Source organism: Myxine glutinosa, chromosome 3 (assembly GCF_964187855.1).
Source record: "Myxine glutinosa chromosome 3, kmMyxGlut1.1, whole genome shotgun sequence".
In the NCBI taxonomy this organism is placed as follows: Eukaryota; Metazoa; Chordata; class Myxini; order Myxiniformes; family Myxinidae; genus Myxine; species Myxine glutinosa.
This window is the reverse complement of record NC_136263.1, coordinates 104,955,548-104,973,877: the sequence shown is the minus strand read 5'-3', so window position 1 is coordinate 104,973,877 and position 18,330 is coordinate 104,955,548. Positions and strand designations below refer to the sequence as shown.

The 18,330-nt window shown below is 43.7% G+C and overlaps 1 protein-coding gene and 1 long non-coding RNA gene across 2 annotated transcripts in view; one reads left to right on the top strand and one right to left on the bottom strand.

The window, feature by feature from the left end:
• Positions 1–16,353, top strand: part of LOC137423294 (uncharacterized) — a 46,141-nt gene extending 29,788 nt beyond the window's left edge. Inside the window, exons 3-4 of the long non-coding RNA XR_010983673.2 lie at positions 7,554–7,663; positions 15,640–16,353. This is a non-coding gene — a long non-coding RNA (uncharacterized LOC137423294). The remainder of the gene's footprint in view (positions 1–7,553; positions 7,664–15,639) is intronic.
• Positions 1–18,330, bottom strand: part of NSD2 (nuclear receptor binding SET domain protein 2) — a 133,854-nt gene that overhangs the window by 78,588 nt on the left and 36,936 nt on the right. Inside the window, 4 exon segments of the mRNA XM_068110271.2 lie at positions 10,092–10,221; positions 10,353–10,997; positions 15,620–15,789; positions 16,037–16,181. Of these exon segments, the coding sequence (XP_067966372.2) occupies positions 10,092–10,221; positions 10,353–10,997; positions 15,620–15,789; positions 16,037–16,181 (1,090 nt within the window).

Genomic DNA, 18,330 nt, shown 5'->3' with positions numbered 1-18,330 from the left:
CTTGAGTGTTGCCTGGCATCTTTGTTGGAAATTTGGAGCTAAAAGAGGCCGCAACGAGATTCCTCCATCTTGCTCGGTTTTGAGCAATTCTCTCTGCATACTCCAGTGCAATTCCCCTTTCTGACTGAAGTTCATTTTCAACACTTCTCCAACTATGTGTTTCTTTCCCCCCCCCCCCCCCCCCCAATTCCCCCCTTACCCTGCCCTCTTCCTTCCCCCATTGGCTTCCAAAACATAGCTTCTTTAGTCAGATGTCCCTCTTATTTTCTCAACATATGTCCTACTCATTGCCATCTTCGTTCTTTGAAAATCCTTTGAATCCTTCTTAAACATCTATGAGAGAAGACCATCAATTCACGTTCTATTACCCTGCTCATTTTACCATGTTTAAGAAGGCACCATATAATAACACTGCACACTGCACCATATAATAACATTGATTTGACATTGAAATGGAATAGTTTCATCTTTGTATTTACTGAAAGTTTTCTGGAATTCTAAATCTTTAATAAAGCGTTGACCATTGCTTGAGCTTTGCTTGAACAGAAAATGGCAATGGAAGTATAAATATAAATATAAATTTTTTACTATTTCATAATTACACTTCCACAATGAAGTAGGCTAAGTTAATTGAGTATCTATAATTGGCTCTTTGTGCACCAACTGCTCAAAGTTTTAATTCCATTTGGCTCTTATGTACAAAAACTCTTATGTACATCCCTGCGTATCGTAAGAGACGACTAAGAGGGTTGGCGTCAGGAAGGGCATCCGGCCATAAAAACATTGCCTCAAAAAAGAGAACCATGACAATCACAAGTACATATGGGCAGGGTGCAGCCCGAAGTGGAGATCGGTTTCTGAGGTTTGGGACATGGAATGTGGGGACAATGACAGGGAGATCAGGAGAAGTGGTGGAAGTATTGGTCAGAAGAAGAGTGGACATATGTTGTGTGCAAGAGACGAGATGGAAGGGAAGTGGTGTGAGAATGGTGAAGGGTAGGCAGGGACAGAAATACAAGTTTGTGTGGCAAGGGTGCCCGGAGGGCGTGAATGGTGTTGGTGTCCTGTTTTCTGAGGAGTTTGTAGACAGTGTGGTGAGTGTGACTAGAGTGAATGATAGGTTGATGATGGTGAAAATGATGATTGGAAAGCTCTTGGTGAACGTCATCTCGGGATATGCTCCGCAGGGTTGGTCGAAGCGATGAAGAGAAGGACAAGTTCTGGTGTGCGATAGAGAAGCTGATGGAAAACGTGAAAGATGAGGAAGTTGTTGTGGTGGGAGGAGACCTGAATGGACATGTGGGAAGGAGTATGGATGGTTTTGAGGGAGTTCATGCGGGTTATGGATATGGTGTGAGAAATGGAGAAGGTGAAAGGATTTTGGAGTTTGCTGATGGAGCTGATTTGTTGATTTGTAATACTCAGTTCCAGAAAGAGGACAATAAGCTTGTTACATACACGTCAGGTGGGTCGACGACAACCATTGACTACCTGATGGTGCGTCGGCGAGATAGGGGGCACCTCCGGGACACAAAGGTGATCCCGGGGGAGGAGGCTGTTTCACAGCACCACTTGGTTGTCTGCGACATAAGGGTGAAAGGTGCGAGGAGAGCTCGGCGGGTGAAGTACCAAACGAGAATGAAGGTGTGGAGGTTGAAAGAGGTGACAGTAAGGGAGGCATTAAAAGAGAGGCTGAGTAGGGTAGAGGATGATGTGGTTGAGCTTGAAAGTGGTTGGATGTCAATGAAAGCTAGTCTGTTGGGAGCCGTTGGTAAGGTATGTGGATGGACAAAAGGACCACCGAGGCACTCGGAAACATGGTGGTGGGATGTTGAGGTTGGAAAGAGGATTGACGAGAAGAGGAAGAAGTTCAAAGAGTGGCAGAAGGCGAAGGGTACGGGAGCAGAAACAGCAGAGCATGAAAGTTATAAGGCAGCCAGGAAGGCTGCAAAGAAAGAGGTAGCAAAGGCGCAGGAGGCATGTAGGAAAATGTTCGGAGAACGCTTGGATTCGGAAGAGGGTCAGAAAGCAGTATTCAGGATTGCAAAGCACATAGCGAAAGAGAGGTGTGATGTGATGGGGGTGAGTTGCTTGAAGGATGAAGTGGGACAAATCGTTGTCGACCCAGATGGAATTAAAGGAAGATGGAAAAGATAGATGGAAATGCTGTTGAATACAGAGAATGAATGGGATGGCAACATAGAGAGTAACCCAGTTTTAGGACCGGCAGAGAAGATAACTGAGAAGGAAGTTGAGGAAGCGATAAAAGCAATGAAGAGTGGAAAAGCGGGAGGGCCGACGGGAGTTGTGGGAGATATGTTGAAGGCAGCAGGAAGTTGGGGTGTGAAGAGAATGACAGAGATCTGTAATCTGGTGGTGAAAGAAGGCCGCATTCCAGTGGATTGGGAACTGAGTACCCTCGTCCCTCTATACAAGGGGAAAGGTGACCCTCTGGAGTGTGGCTCGTACCGAGCGATAAAGTTATTGGAGCATGGAATGAAGGTATTGGAAAGGGTGTTGGAGAGGAGGATAAGGAAGAAAGTGAAGATCGACGAAATGCAGTTTGGATTTATGCCAGGAAGAGGAACGACAGATGCGCTTTTCATTGTGAGGCAGTTGCAGGAGAAGTACATGGATAAGAGGAAGAAGTTGTTTTTTGGGTTTGTTGATCTGGAGAAAGCATTCGACAGGGTTCCACGCAAAGTATTGACATGGGCAATGAGGAAGTTAGGAGTGGAGGAATGGTTGATCAGAGTAGTGATGGCAATGTACAAAAGAGCACGCACAGCTGTAAGGACGAAGGACGGGAACAGTGGTGAGTTTGAGGTGAAGGTGGGAGTGCATCAGGGGTCGGTACTAAGTCCACTACCATTTGTAGCTGTGATGGAGGTGCTGGCTCAGACCGTAAAGGAGGGTTTACCGTGGGAGTTGTTGTATGCAGATGATCTGATGTTGATTGTGGAAAGTATGGATGGACTGAAGGAAAAGATGAACAAGTGGAAGGAATGTATGGAGACAAAAGGTCTGAAGGTGAATATCGGAAAGACAAAGGTGATGGCAAGTGGTAAAGCATGTGGTGAGGTGGAAAGAACTGGGAAGTGGCCGTGTGCTGTGTGCAGGAAGGGTGTCGGAGTGAACTCCATTCAATGTACAATGTGTGCTGAGTGGGTTCATCGAAAATGTAGTGGTCTGAGAGGGTCATTAACCAGTGTGGCAGCTACATTCAAATGTAAGGTGTGCACAGAGGGAGCTGCAGATGGAGGAAATGTTGAGTTGGATCTTGGAGACGGCGTGAAGCTGGAAGGTGTGAAAACATTTTGCTACCTCAGAGACATGCTGAATGGAGAAGGTGGATCAGACTCGGCAAACGGTTGCTCGAGTGAGATGTGCATGGAAGAAGTTTCGGGAACTGAGTGGCGTGCTGATGAGGAGGAGAGTGTCGCTGAAGCTGAAGGGAAAGGTGTATGCTGCATGTGTGAGAAGTGTTATGATTTATGGGAGCGAGACATGGGTAATGAACGTAGAGCAGCAACGAAGGCTGGAAAGGGTGGAAATGTGAATGGTTCGATGGATGTGCGGAGTATCGTTGAGAGAGAGGAAGACAAATGATAAATTGCGAAAGATGATGGGAATATTGCCTGTGATTGATGCTGTGAAGAGGAACAGGTTGAGATGGTTTGGTCATGTATTGAGGAAGGATGAAAGTGACTGGTTGAGAAGAGTGATGGAAGTTAATGTAGAAGGAAGTAGAGGACGGGGAAGACCGAGAAAGACTTGGCTAAAGATGGTGGAAGAAGAAATGCAGGCAAGGGGGTTAACAAGGAGAGATGCAGAAAATAGGGCAAAATGGAGAAGATTGTCATGGGGACCGCAAGGCTAACCCCCGCTCTAGCAGGGAACATGGCCTTAAAATGCATGTTGTTGTTGTATGTTGTTGTCTTATGTACAAAAAGGTTGCCGACCCCTGTCCTAGACATAGATGTCAATTAAAATCAATATTTAACTTGAACAATGTGACTGTGTCGCCAATATGCCTCCGCATAGTCTCACAACAGGTAGATGCCATCACTCTGCATATGTATGGGTAGGGTATCATGTTTGTGAAGTGTGTTGATCGGATAAGGTTCGTTTTTCTATCCAAGATGGTTGCCAAACCACGTGACCGATGACATCATCATTTTCAAACTATATGCAACAGTGCTGTTAGATGATTTTTCTAAAATTTCGCATCGATAGGGTGAGCGGTTTCAGAGATATAATTATTTAATATTTTCCTTCATTCCAATATGGCTGCCAAACCATGTGACCTGAGGTCATAAATTTAATATTTCAATACAAGTGGGTCATCAATCATGTGCATGCAATTTCAGATTTTTAGGATAAGGAATTCGATTCAAACATTTTTGGCTGGTATACCACTTCACCTATGATGTCATCATTATCATGCTTTTGTTCCCCATTGGGAGTACTTGATAATGTGCCAAGTTTCAAATTTTTCCATTCTGCGGTTTCCGAGAAATATTTTTGCATTATTTGCTTTTAATCCAAGATGGCTGCCATACCATGTGACCTATGACGTCACAATTATCATAAAAACATTCTGCATGGGTGTCACTACTACCCTGAAAGTTTTGTCTCAATCGGACATATGGTTGCTGAGAAAAACAAGGTTTAGCCTCTACGGACGGACGGATGTACGTACATGCGTACGGACAACCCGAAAACATAATGCCTCCAGCGACTTTGTCGGCGGAGGCATAAAAATTAAAAATAAATTATATAAAATCGAGTCCCATTGAGTCACATATTCATTAACTCAATCAGTGCACAGAAAACAACAATGCATGTCTGAACAAGATACTTATGTACATTGAAAAAAACTTCAAATATGAAATAGGCAAAGCTTAGAAATGAATGAAACCCTCTAGAATTACCCTTTAGAACCCTGTAGAGTTACTCTTAAGAACCCTGTAGAATTACCATTTAGAACAAAAAACGGTGGGTTGGAAAGGTTCTTCTTCCTTTTTGACAGATGGACGGATGGAAGGAAGGACATAGCCAAATACTGAAGCGGCTTCACCGTTTAAAAATAAAAGTTTGTTGAACTTCACCGACAAATTTTATACAACAAAAGGAACAAGTGAACACAAAACCACTCTCGGAGCTTTTGCAATGTTAACACTTGTTCAAGCCTGAAGACGAGGTTACCTTTAAATGATACTAGCATTTAACCCACCACTTCACTGATGGTAGTTGAACAACATATACTACATGGCCAAAAGTAGGTGGATGCCCAACCATCACACATGCATGTGCTCGTCAAACATCTCATTCCAAAATCATGGGCCCATTAATATTGAGTTGGTTCCCATTTTGCTGTTATAACAGCCTCCACTCTTCTGGGAAGGCTTTCCACGAGTAGATGTTGGAGCATTGCGACAGATATTTGCTTCCATTCAGCCACAAGAGCATTAGTGAGGTCGGGCACTGATGTTGGGCGATTAGGCCTGGCTCGCAGTCGTCATTCCAATTCATCCAAAAGGTGTTCGATGGGGTTTGAGGTCAGGGCTCTGTGCAGGCCAGTCAAGTTCTTCCACGCCGATCTCGACAAACCATTTCTGTATGGACCTCGCTTTGTGCACGGGGGCATAGTCAAGCTGAAACAGGAAAGGGCCTTCGCCAAACTGTTGCCACAAACTTGGAAGCACACAATGGTCTAGATTCTAGAATGTCATTGTATACTGTAGCATTAAGATTTCCCTTCACGGGAACTAAGGGGCCTAGCCCAATACATGTCTGCATTTTAAAAATTCATTTTCTCGGCAACCATTGGATCGATTGACATGAAATTTTACCATTGGAGCGCCTCCGCCTGTAGAATTTTTTTATTCATAATTATGACATCCGAGGTCATGTGGTATGGATGCTATCTTGAAAAAACGTTACACCTTTATATCTCCCAAACCACTCAATGGAAAAAGTTGAAACAAGGCTCATTTTCAAGTACTCCCCATGGAGAATAACATATGATGATGACTTCATCGGTGCCTTCATTACGACATCATAATTCGACAAGTACAACGCTTGAACTGATCAGTATGAAAAAAAAATTCCTCTGCAACTGTTAGTCCGAGGGACACGAAATTTGTACCATAGGAGCACCTCCTCCTGCAGAATATATTAATGATAATCATGATGTCACAGGTCACGTGGTATGGCACCATCTTGGAAAAATCGAAAAATGTTGCACCTCCATATCTCTGAAACTGCTCCATGGAAAAAAATTGAAACATGGCTCATTGTAAAGAACTTCACATGGGGAATAAGATGTGTTAATGATGATGTTATCGGTACCTTATTTATGACGTCACAATTCGACAAGTGCAACACTTGATTAGATCAGTATGAATTGTTTTTTCTCTGCAATTCTTGGCCTGATTGACACAAAATTTTCACCATAGGAGCACCTCCTTTTGTAGAATATTTTAATGATAATTATGACATCATAGGTCACGTGGTACAGGTGCCATCTTGGCAAAACTTCATACCTCTATGTCTGAAACTGCTCAATGGAAAAAATTGAAACGTGGCTCATTGTAAAGAACTCCCCAAGGGAAATATGTGTTGTTAATGATGACATCATTGGTGTCGTAATTATCACGTCCTAATTTGACAGGGACAACGCTTTGTCTCATCAGTTTGAAATTTATTGAGCATAATCTATGCAACAATTATATTAGAGAAAATAAATTTATGATGTAATCGCTCACGTGGTCTGGCAGCCATATTGGATCAAAGAAAAAAAAAAAACCTACAAAAACAGAAGAGTTGGCTCGCACCAAGTTGACTGCACAGGGTAAGTATTCTATGAATACCATCTAGTATTCTCCTGTGTCTGTGTTATACATCTAGTGTGGGAGCACTCCATTTAGGATATTTAGTATCCTATGGTAACCATGGACCCCAGATATGTAAACTTGTCAACCTCTCTGATTGGTTAATTGTTGTACATGATGTTGTTGGGGATGTGTGTGGCGTGCATGCTCATCCTGTTTTGGCAATGTTAATTTTCAGCCCCACTTGCACTCCGTAGACTCGTAACCCATTGACTTTCTCCTGCATGCTATGTAAGAACTGTGACGTCAGGCAGCTACCATTTGTAAATCAGAGTTCCTCTAGCTGTTCAATTTGGTTCTTCCAAGGTATCCCATTCCTTCTCTGCTCAGTTGTTTTCCGCAACACCCAATCCAACACCGCTAAAAACAGTAATGGAGGGCAACTATCGGGGATGCCTATTTGCGGTGGTTGTACCCCCACACGCAAGTTAGGGGCCAAATCTTCCCCCAGTCTTCCCTGCTGCCCGGATTCGATAAGGCAGGGCAGTCATGGTCAGAGAGCGATCAGTCCCCATGGACCGGCCCTTTACCTCATGTCTCTTCTCTCTCTCTAACTCTGTCGTGGCCCTGACTTCGTGAAGGCGGTGTACACCACCCTGGATGTGGGAGATCTCTGGGTTGTTCAAGGGAGATTGATCATCTGTCTCCGTACCACAGGCTTGTTCGAGAGAACTGTCCGGGATTATACAACAACAACAACAACAACAACGGCAGTAATGGAGACAACATGCAACCTTGTCTGGCCCCTGTGGTAACTTCAAATTCAGGTGACAACTTATTGTTGCAAATTACACTGCATTTGGATCTGTTGTAGATACTCTTTATCATCTGTACAAATTTATCTGGTACTTCATACCATCTCAATATCTTCAACCCTGCCTCTCTATTCAAACTGTCAAACACCTTTTCAATGCCAATGAATGATAGGTAAAGGATTGCAACCCATTAATTGCATTGTTCTATTGTTGTGCTTACTGTGAAGATCTTATCCCTGCATCTTCTGTTTCTCATGAACTCAGCTGTTTCCTTTCTTATGGTACTGTCACAATTTTAAACATTCTGTTCAGCATCATCATGCAAAGCACTCTGCTTGCAATGCACAGTAGGGTTACTCCTCTCCAGTTCCCACATTCTATTATGTACCATTCTTTGGTAGGTTGATTATGTTAGAGCACAGTTCCATTCCACAGGCATTCTTTTCTTGCTTGTATATATCATTTCTTAAACTATGTCGGGTATATGTTGACACCTCCATACTGCATTTGTACAGCTCTGCATTTATATAAAGGATTGTGCAATAACAAATATTGTTGCGGGAATGTGATAGGGGATAAAGAGTGTAATATAGATCAGTTATGTCACTAGTACTTGTTTAGCATAAGGAGTGTAGTATCTATGTGGAAATGACAGGGAACATGTCAAAGGATGTATAAAAAAAAAAAAAAAACACCTTTAGAGGCCATTTTTCCCCGCAAGCGGGTGTTGGCCTTTTTCGGGAACTGTGGTTGTTGTTGTTTTTCGGTCCCCTTTTTGAAGCAATGTTTTACGCCCGGATGCCCTTCCTGACGCCAACCCTTTTTGCCGCCTTTAACGACAAGCAGGGAATTACCAGTGAACTGGTACTCAATTTGCCGACCTCGGAAGGATGACAGGCTGAGTCAACCTCCCTGGCGTTAATTCAGCGATGGACCGGGATTCGAACCCAGGATCCTAGGATCCTAAGCCGGCACCCTAGCCGCTAGCCCAACAACAGGGACTAAGGAGTGTAGTATCTATGTGGAAATGACAGGGAACATGTCAAAGGATGTATCAGAAGCAATAATTGTGGTTCCCCTCCCTCTCCATGTGTCTAAGCTCCACTCTTCCTTCCCAATTTCCTTCTTGAACCCCCTGATAATCCCTTTGTAATTTGTCCTACATGTCTTCCATAACATAACTGTAGGCCCAGGCCCACCAGCAAGTGTGCCCAGTTTTCCTGACCCCTCGTGGCCACGCACTGTGTGCAAAGACCGCCTTGGTTGCACTGGCAACAGTGGGCGTGTCATGGCACAATTCAGTCCATGGGCAGGGCCAATGAACCAGCGGTCACAGGGTGAGTGACCGTGGAGGGGTGTGGCACTGGAAACACAAGGGGAGAATTGTCGTTGTTGCCATTGTCGTTGGAGTTTGAGATCAGCTTCGGGAAATGTGGCAGGCATGTTTGGTGTGTCCTCGAGGTGCCGAGGTCCGTGCCAGGGAGTAATTTGGACAAGACAAAACCCAGACCAAGACTGACTGCAAGCAAGGACGGAATCCAAGCCAGGACTGAATCCAAGCCAGGACGGAATCCAAGCCAGGACCGGTGTGAGAAGTTTTAGCTTGTGTCCTGTTTTCCCCTTTGTCTTAACTATCTGTGGGTCGAATGAGATAACATCATGGTTGAGCGTTTCTTTCTTTAAACTTCAATAAGTATTTCTTTATATTTCTTCAATAAGTTCCCTTCTTCTCTGTTCCCTTTCATTGTTCATTTATTAAAACCTGTTCTCATCATTTGTGTGTTGGTGGTGGCCCATTTCATTGCGGTCAATTTCATTGCAATTGTAACTCCGGCGTGAGCAAGTCCACGACCATTGAAAAATTGTGCCAACCCTCAACACGAGGTCAAATAAACACGCGAAGCGATTATTTAGAGTCCGCTCGGCCTAAGTATTAACAAACGAGGAAACTTTCGCAGCGGCACAATGTCATTAGAGTTTTCTGTGCTCCGGAAACCTAAGTAAAGATCCGTTTGGCTTTCACAGCGGGAGGTGCATGGTCTCTTTGGTCATTCCGTCGCAAAAAGGGGGATCATGCAGGTGGCAGATTATACCACGTAACCAACCGGTGGTTCACCGTTACAATGGTTCATCAGGATTCTGGTCTGAGTCCAGCGACCATTACAATATTAACCATCATTTGTCTGAATGATGAAACTTCAAGGACTGATGTTGATATAAACTTCTGCAAATCCCTGTGGCAATTGCACACTGCCCCTTTTGTGTAATGGTCCAAAAGCACCAAGTCAGGCTGTATCGTCTTCACTCCTACTCACAGCTCCATGACATGTGTATCTCCCCTTATCCATTCTCTCACTATCTAATTTTAGTCTTTACATTTTGTTTGCATGTACAAAACAAAGAGCAAAGAAAAAGAAAAATCTTAAAAGCATGTGCTTACCTTGAGAACTGACAAGAGTACCAGAAGTTAACTTGTAGTGTTGCCGCTCTTTCTCTTTAAGAGTTTCCCACTGGGCACTTAAGATCAGGTTGACTTCCTCTTCGCTAGCATCTGGATGCTCTGAAGCCAACTATGCAGAAAAGCAATGACGATGGGAACGGAGGTTTTGTGGTTATAACTCTCAACATAAAAAGATACTTAAACTGCAAATGTTCCAAAAAAATTAATGTAATGTAGCAGCATACAGGTCTAAGGCCACACCTTCTCTTGATGCTGTTTGCAAAAATTCCCAAACATGGTAAGCCTTGACTGGACAATACCACCACTTGATAGTGTTCGGTGAGGAGTAGGCATTTCTGCTTTTAGCAACATATTTTCATACTCCATTTTAACACTTCTTGCTTGTTCTTCGATTCCAGACAACCTCCGGTCACAAAGATGACCAAGTCCATGCCTGCCTGTTTGGTATAGGTCATACTGGAAATTTGCTGTAGGTGCTGCTGAGACCACTGAGGCTACATACGGCATGATGGTAAGGCCACAGTCTCGGTCAAACTGGAACTCGGCAGTCACGCCATGCAGGTTTCCATGATGCAGGGATCCCATGGCCGCAAGCATCGTGGTATTAAGGGTGGCCTTAGATCCCGCCTTCTCTTCAGTGTCAAGTACCGATGGGATAGGTGAGGCCGGAATATCCTCCACCGCAGGTCCATCATTGCAAAAATGGCCCGGTAAAATAGGTGGGCCAACGGGAGAGACAGGGGCAGCCAGGGGGACGACACCCGCAACACAAGGCAGTGAGAAGCAGTCAATGCGTTCTGAAGGTGTGAGACTTACTGCTCGCACCAGCTCTGCCAGCCCAGCCTCCCACTGCGCACGCAGCCGTCCTGGGTAGCAACGAAGCAGCTGCAAAACATACAGGGATCAACTTAAAACTCAAACATTGGTTGTCCTTGTATTTCACCAATCACAGGGTACTGAGCTTTTGATTCAATCAAATCTATTTTTTTTAATTGCCTGTATTCTTGCTCCCAATAATCAGCAAGGTCATGGAATCAATCATCGCTTCTGACATCAAATCCTTCCTCTTCTCCAATGGCTTGATCTCGGATCATCAATTTGGATTCAGACCAGGTCATTCTACTCTAGAGATGCTGCTTCTGCTGTCTCAACAATGGATGGAGGTCCTCAATGCCAAACAGGAAATCAGAGCTGTCTCCCTTGACATATCACATGCCTTCGATACGGTCTGGCACCCCGCTCTGCTCACCAAACTCTCCTCCTATGGTATCCATGGAAATCTCCACGCATGGCTTGCTTGGACTTCCTGTTATGGTATCCACTTATGGTATCCACTTCTGCTTGGACTTGGACTTCCTCTCTGGTCGTAGTCAACGTGCGGCTCTGAATTAATTTCTCATCTCCCTTTCCTGTTCAGGCTGGAGTTCCCGAAGGCAGTGTTCTGGGTCCTGTGCTTTTTCTGGTCTTCATCAATGATCTCTCCGACTCTGGAAAATCCTCTCTATCTCTTTGCTGATGACTCCACTCTCTGCCGCCCCATACCTAATCCCTCAGATCGGCAGTCTGCAGCCTCCTCAGTCTCTGCAGACCTGGACAAAATCACAGACTGGTCAAACAAGTGGAACATGTGTTTCAATCCTGACAAATCTCACACTCTTACTATGTCTCTCCGAAAAGACCAACTGATCAACCCTCCCATCTACTTTCTCAACAAGCCTCTCCAAGAAGTTCTGTCACTCAAGCTTTTGGGTCTCACTATCTGCCATGATCTTTCCTGGGAAAACCACATTTCCAAGCTGGCCTCCAAAGCCAGTCGCCGACTGGGCATCCTCCGTCATGCGAAGTCCTTCCTTGGCACACATGAGCTCCTCACCACATGCAAGGCTTTCATCCATAGCTCAATGGAATACTGCTCTCCCCTCTGGGCTGGTGCTCCTGCCTCACACCTAACTCGGCTTCACGCTGTTGAAACCAAAGCTTTCAGAATCATTGGAATCTCCTGCGATGAAGCTAACTCCGAGGACCTTTCACTCACTCACCGCAGGCAGGTCGGTGGTCTTTTTATCTTCTACCGACTCCTCTCCAGCCTTGCTCCCCCAGCTCTGTTTGTGCTCTGTCCCCCAAATATTCCTACAGGTCGCACAAGATCTGCCAGCAACCCTCGTGTGGTGAAACTGCCAAAATCAAGACTCTCTGCTCACCTTCACTCTTTCATTCCTCTTTTCTCCCGCCTCTGGAACAAACTCCCTCACTCTCTTCAATCCCACTCATCCCTCCAGATCTTTAAAACAGCTGTTCACCACCATCTCTTATCTTCCCCATCCAAAACCTTGATCTTTTCTACCCCCGTTAATTTCACCGCAGATCCACTTTTTTGAAATACCGACTTCTTTCCTGGAAGTCCTAGCAGTGTCCATGTGTTTTATACCTCTCCCATCCCCACCCCTTCCCTTCCCATGCCTCCTCCCCCAAAGCCCTCTCCCTCCCACAGATCTCCCGATGTCCCTGTTCTCTACTGTTGTACTTGTGTGCTTCCCTTTCTCTCCCCCATCTTGTCTCCCGCACCCTTTAATCATATGTTTTATGTGTCAGTTTGTTTTTTTGTGATTAATGTTAGCTCTTAAACGAGCCTCGATCTTGTATACAAAAAATATATATATATTTAATCAAGTTTCATTTCCTTTCATTTATCCAACTATTGTCGACATACAAACCCAACCACCAACCAATTCAAATAAGTTAATATAAATACGAATTGATGTTGTACCTACATGAGGTTGCATATTTTTGGGAGTACAGTATATTGGTGAAATGATGATTATACTGGATCAGCATCCCAGATATAGTGGGTTCAAATCTACCAGAATGCAGCAATATTCCATTCCATATTTCTAGAACCCAAGTTGGTGTCTGTTGTCAGATTAACATTAAAACCCCAGCTGGAACACAAATGACTCGGGGACGAGGTCATATGCATGCCCCACATGTGACGATGATTAATTCTGTTATTGACCCTTACATGCCTTCAGAAAACCTGGGATGGGAAAGAACCTGCTGAATATCACAGGCAGTACAAGCAGAATCCTTCGAAGTTGATAATAATATTTATTACTATTAATATCCATTATCTCTGGAGGATGCGACACTGCGACAGTGTGGAAGAATTTTACAAAGCCATCTCTTCTCTTGGCCTTTTAACCTGCACCTCACCAGTAAAATACTGCAATTTTATCAGTCTTTGTCAAATAAGTCGAGGGTTATTTCGCCTGTTTGGTGTTCCATTCTGATCACACACCGTGATGCAAGGAATCCAAGTTAAAATACCATCAAGGCTTGGGCAAAAATTCTCAAGGACATTTGTGTACAATTACCTTTGTTTTATACCATTGTCTACTCTTCAATTTCAATAAATTATTGTTAACAGTAAAAATACAACAGCTTTTAGAAACAACTTTGGATTGTTGTGCTGAGCACGCATAGGCGACAATTAGACTTGTTTAAACGAACTGACCGAGCAAGCAATACCATCAAGACTAAGTGCACAAATTATTCAATTCATTTGTCGTTCATCCAACTTGCACCAAGGCCTTCATCCTAGGCAAATCAGATGAGTATCATCAAACAGAATAAATGTCTAAGCATCATTTAGTGGAGGAAGCCTTACATTTATATGGCATTTATAGTTGTCATTTTCAATTATATCGCAAACTTTGATTTTATTTGTGTTTTTCTAATCAATATAAATTGATCAGATTGCGAGACGATTACCAATCATGCCAGTGAAGAATCATAGTCATACAAGTAAAATTCTGGGCTTGCCTACCAATGGAAAGTTGATATGAGTTTCTGTAAGATGTCTTCATGACAAAACACATTGCAGAATGCCTTGTTAGTTAAGGTTCAATTTTGAATGATATCTTCTATCAATCATCCTATTTGGATGAAATAGTATGATTGATAGAAGATGCTTCCTACTGTGTACTGTCTTGTGATAAGTGAGCAGATTAGTCAATTATTGTTAATAGGGAGTGTCATTGGTTGATTTTTTATTCATTGCCCACTAAAGGTGGACGGAGGTTAAGTTTTCACCCCTGTCGGTTTGTCTGTGAACAGGCTATCTCAAAAAGTTATGGACGGATTCAACCAAAATTGGTGGACAGGTTTGGTGTGTGACAATGACAAATCAATTCCATTTTGGTGAAGATCCGAATCCAGATCCAGATATGAGAATTTTTTAAAATTTTTAATGATCCTTCACCATTTAAATATAGGGCCAAAAAGAAATACATCATGATACTTCAAAAAGGTGTGGACAAGTTATAACAAAACTAAGTGGATGAATTGGTTGTGACAAGAACAGGCCGATTCGATTTTGGTTCAGGTCCGGATCCAGTTCCCAGCCAATCAGTGGGATACAAAACGTAAACTGTTCACCCTGGCGGAGGTATGCGCTCTACTGAGTGTCGTTCTACTTTTTGTTTATGAACACCTGCTTTCACCATCAATACAATCCCACGTGTCTTTCAGCCAAATGCCAGTAAGCCTGGTGTTGGCTTAACGGTTAAGGTGCCTGGCTTAAGATATGAGGGTCTTGAGTTTGAGCCCTGTGGTGCTATTGAATAACACCAGGTGCGTTGACTCAGCCCGTGATCCTTCGAGGTCAGAAAAATGAGTACCAGCTTACTGGGAATAGGAGACACTGCATCAGCAGCATGGCTGCGCTCCCAGTAATGATGCAACCCAGCAACCATAGGTTGCATACAAAATAATAAAATCCAAATGCCAATGCCACTGAGCACCATTTTACAAATGAAGGCAATATTATGGGTGGTGATACATTACCACAAGTAAATTAATGGATTACTTTGTCAGGTTGACTCTGGTAATGAGACAGACCTGGAAACCTTTTTAATGGTGGTGTGGGAAACCCATCCACAGTGGGCCAGTGATGCTCCAAAGTGTCGTGGACTGCACATGTGTGCAACATTGTTCATGTCAATATGTTTTCTTGTCATCCAATGAAGGTAAAAGCACTTATCCATAAAAGTGTTTCACAACTTGTTTTGCCCTTCATGGGGATAAATAAACGATTCTAATACAAAGGGGCTAACACCCTCAATTTTTTTTTAAAGAAAAAAACATTCAGATTTTTTTCTATGTATCCTCCCTTTTTTCCACTATAGAGAAAACTATGTAGCTTTGCTATGCCCTCAACCTGCTTCATGTGACTGGTGCTTGCATCCGGTATAATATTTGAAAAAAATTGCCATGCCCAAGTATTGCATGATAACTGTACACAAGGTTTGGAAGGTGTGAATGGTTACGGTTACCTTTTCTCTCATTTTCACGAAATTTAATATTTTCAGTCTACGAGTCAGACTCAGGTTGTCATTGAAAGCCAAAAAATGCTAAATGTATTTCAAGTTTTAGAAACTAAAGAAAAAAAAAAGTATCACTTGCTGTCCAGCCTGTACATTTATTTTTAAAATGTTGTGCTACTCCCTCACCTTTGACCTCTCGCCTCTAGCCAGAGCAGCACGTGCTCCTTCTCCAGCAAGCTCGTCAATCTGATGTAAGCCCACAAAACGCAAAGTGCTGTTTTCTGATACCCAGGTGTGCTCTTCTACGCAACCTAGAAAACGAATGTGGTACTGTCGAACGAGATACTTGCCATACCCTGTGAAGCACAAAAGGGTGGGGGAAGGGACGAAGGGCAGTCAAATAATCAAATTGCTTTCATGGAAGAGAGATGCCAAAGCAGAATTAACTTTATGATATTATTACACTTGTTCTTTCTTTCACCATATTCTTATACCTACTACTCTGCACAATATATCCTGTTTGATGCAAGTATTATGTTTTATAAGATAATTTCAACTTTCAAAGAAATATGCAGATGCACACTCTCCCCATCATGTTCTCACCCTTTATCCACGTATGTGTACAAGCCTTGGGGTCCTGGGCCACCATACAGGGCCACCAGGGATAACCTGTCACCTTAGCCCATACCAGGTCACCCTCAACGTAGCGTACTGGTGGGCTACGAGATCCATTCCGGTGCTGAGGATTCTGCAGAACATGACGAATATGTCACTCGGCAATGAACTTAAACACATGTTTATGAGTACATATGACTTATAGCTATCGCATGACTCTTAAACAATATTAAATTGAGAAGCTGGAGAATACAAAAAGCACACTCCAGCTGACATTTTACATTAAAGCTATTATTGCAACACAAGATTGAATTTTCTTCTTCTTTAATGGCCAAAATTATTGGCATGGTCTTGTGGGTTTGGCCCAAGGAGGCTTGGCCTAGGTCTTTCACAAACTGGCAAGCCAGGTCAGACGTTCGACAAAGGTTAGGGCAGTAATTTGAAATTTGTTCATGGTGCTGGGGATAGCTCACCTACTCTTCACGAACAACACCATGGGACCTCCAATGTCCACCAACTGATGCTGGCAGACGGGATACCCATTTAACCTCCATCCGAGGGACGGCGCACACATCGATGAATCACCCTGCCTGTGCTACATTAGGATCACAGTTTATAGCTAAGCTGAGATTCAAACCCAGGCTAAACAGCTCAGAGGCATGTGTGCGTACCTCAAGAGTCTAGGCCATCCTGCCACACCATCCATGAACAAGAATGACATCAGTAGTCCCATTAATTTTAAAATGTAAATGAATATTTAGCTATGTAAGACCAAGTATTTCAGCCTTATTGATTCTCAAATGTTTATTTTTGTGTTGCTATTTATAACCTGTTAAAACATGATGTTCCCAGCTTACTTCTTCCCTCTGTTAAGTTCCTCCATCTTCGCCCCATCAATGGCATCATTATTGCTCTTTTCAAACAGCCGGATATTCGACTGAATGAATGAATGAATGATCGTTTTAAGGCCATTTTCCCTGCTAGAGCAGGGGTTAGCCTTGCGGGCCCCATGACAATCATGGTTCCCTGTTTGAGGCAATGTTTTTATGGCCGGATGCCCTTCCTGGCGCCAACCCTTAGTCGCCTCTTACGATGCGCAGGGATACGGTGTACCTATTCTAAACCGGGGTACACACCGGGATCATTCATCCCAGCAAGCTGGTACTCAAATCGACTCAATTCGACTGTCAGTTTGGAATCCCTCCTGGTCACTCAACACTGGATATGCATGCTACTGTTCCTCTCTCAATGAGAGATAGAGGCATTAAATCTCAAATAAGATACCAGGACCGTTTCCCTGGACATATTGTAGGCATTAAACAAAGTCTGGCATCCTGCTTTGCAGGCCAAAGCAGTCTTCATTCCAGGACTGCTAACTTCCTCCACTCACACAGTCAACACATTGATGTCAATGGAACTCTCTCCTCTCTCAGTGGAGGCTGGAGTGCCTAACGGAAGTGTAGAGGGTCCAACCTTGTTCCTCATCGACGGAAATTACCTCTCCACTACTCTGGAAAACCCCATCTTCCCTTTTGCAGATAACTCCACGCTTGTGTCGTACAGTACCCCATCCCAAGAATAGGCAGACTGCAGCTGCGTCACTATCTGCCGATCTGGAATTGATTCGATGTGAGCTTGATAAATTAAACACGTTCTTAAATCCTGCAAAAACACAAATCAGACTCACTTCAGGAAAGATAGTCAAAAAGATCCACCTATCTATTTAACGGTCAGCCACTGAAAGAGGTTCAGCCTCTTGAATTTATAGTCATCATCATCAGCCGTGACCTCAACTGAGCCACCCATATAAAAGACTTACCTTCAAAACCAGTTGCAGACTGGGAAACCTGTCATTCCATGTGTTTCCTTGAAAAATCAGAACTACTCACAGCCCACAAGGACCTTGTTCATAGCTCAGCGGATATTATTCTCCCAGCATCATATCTTTCTCTCTTGGATTCTGTGGCATCAAAAGCTCTCTACATGATTGGAATTTGCCGCAATCAGGCTAAAGCACAAGGTCTGCTGCTCTGATATTGCAGGCTGGTCGGTGGCCTCTCTGTTATTTACCACCTCTCCTCTGGATATGCTTGCACTCCTCTCAGCCCAACAATCTCCCTCCCCAACAACTCCAGGATGTATGCATTGTTCCGGCTACCCGCTCCTGGTGAAAACTGAAAAAAATCTGCACATCTCAACTTTTGTTCCTCGCTTCTCTTGTATGTAGAACTTCCTCCAAGAGGTGGGGGCTTCCATTCATTCAAGTCTTCCATTCAGGGCTT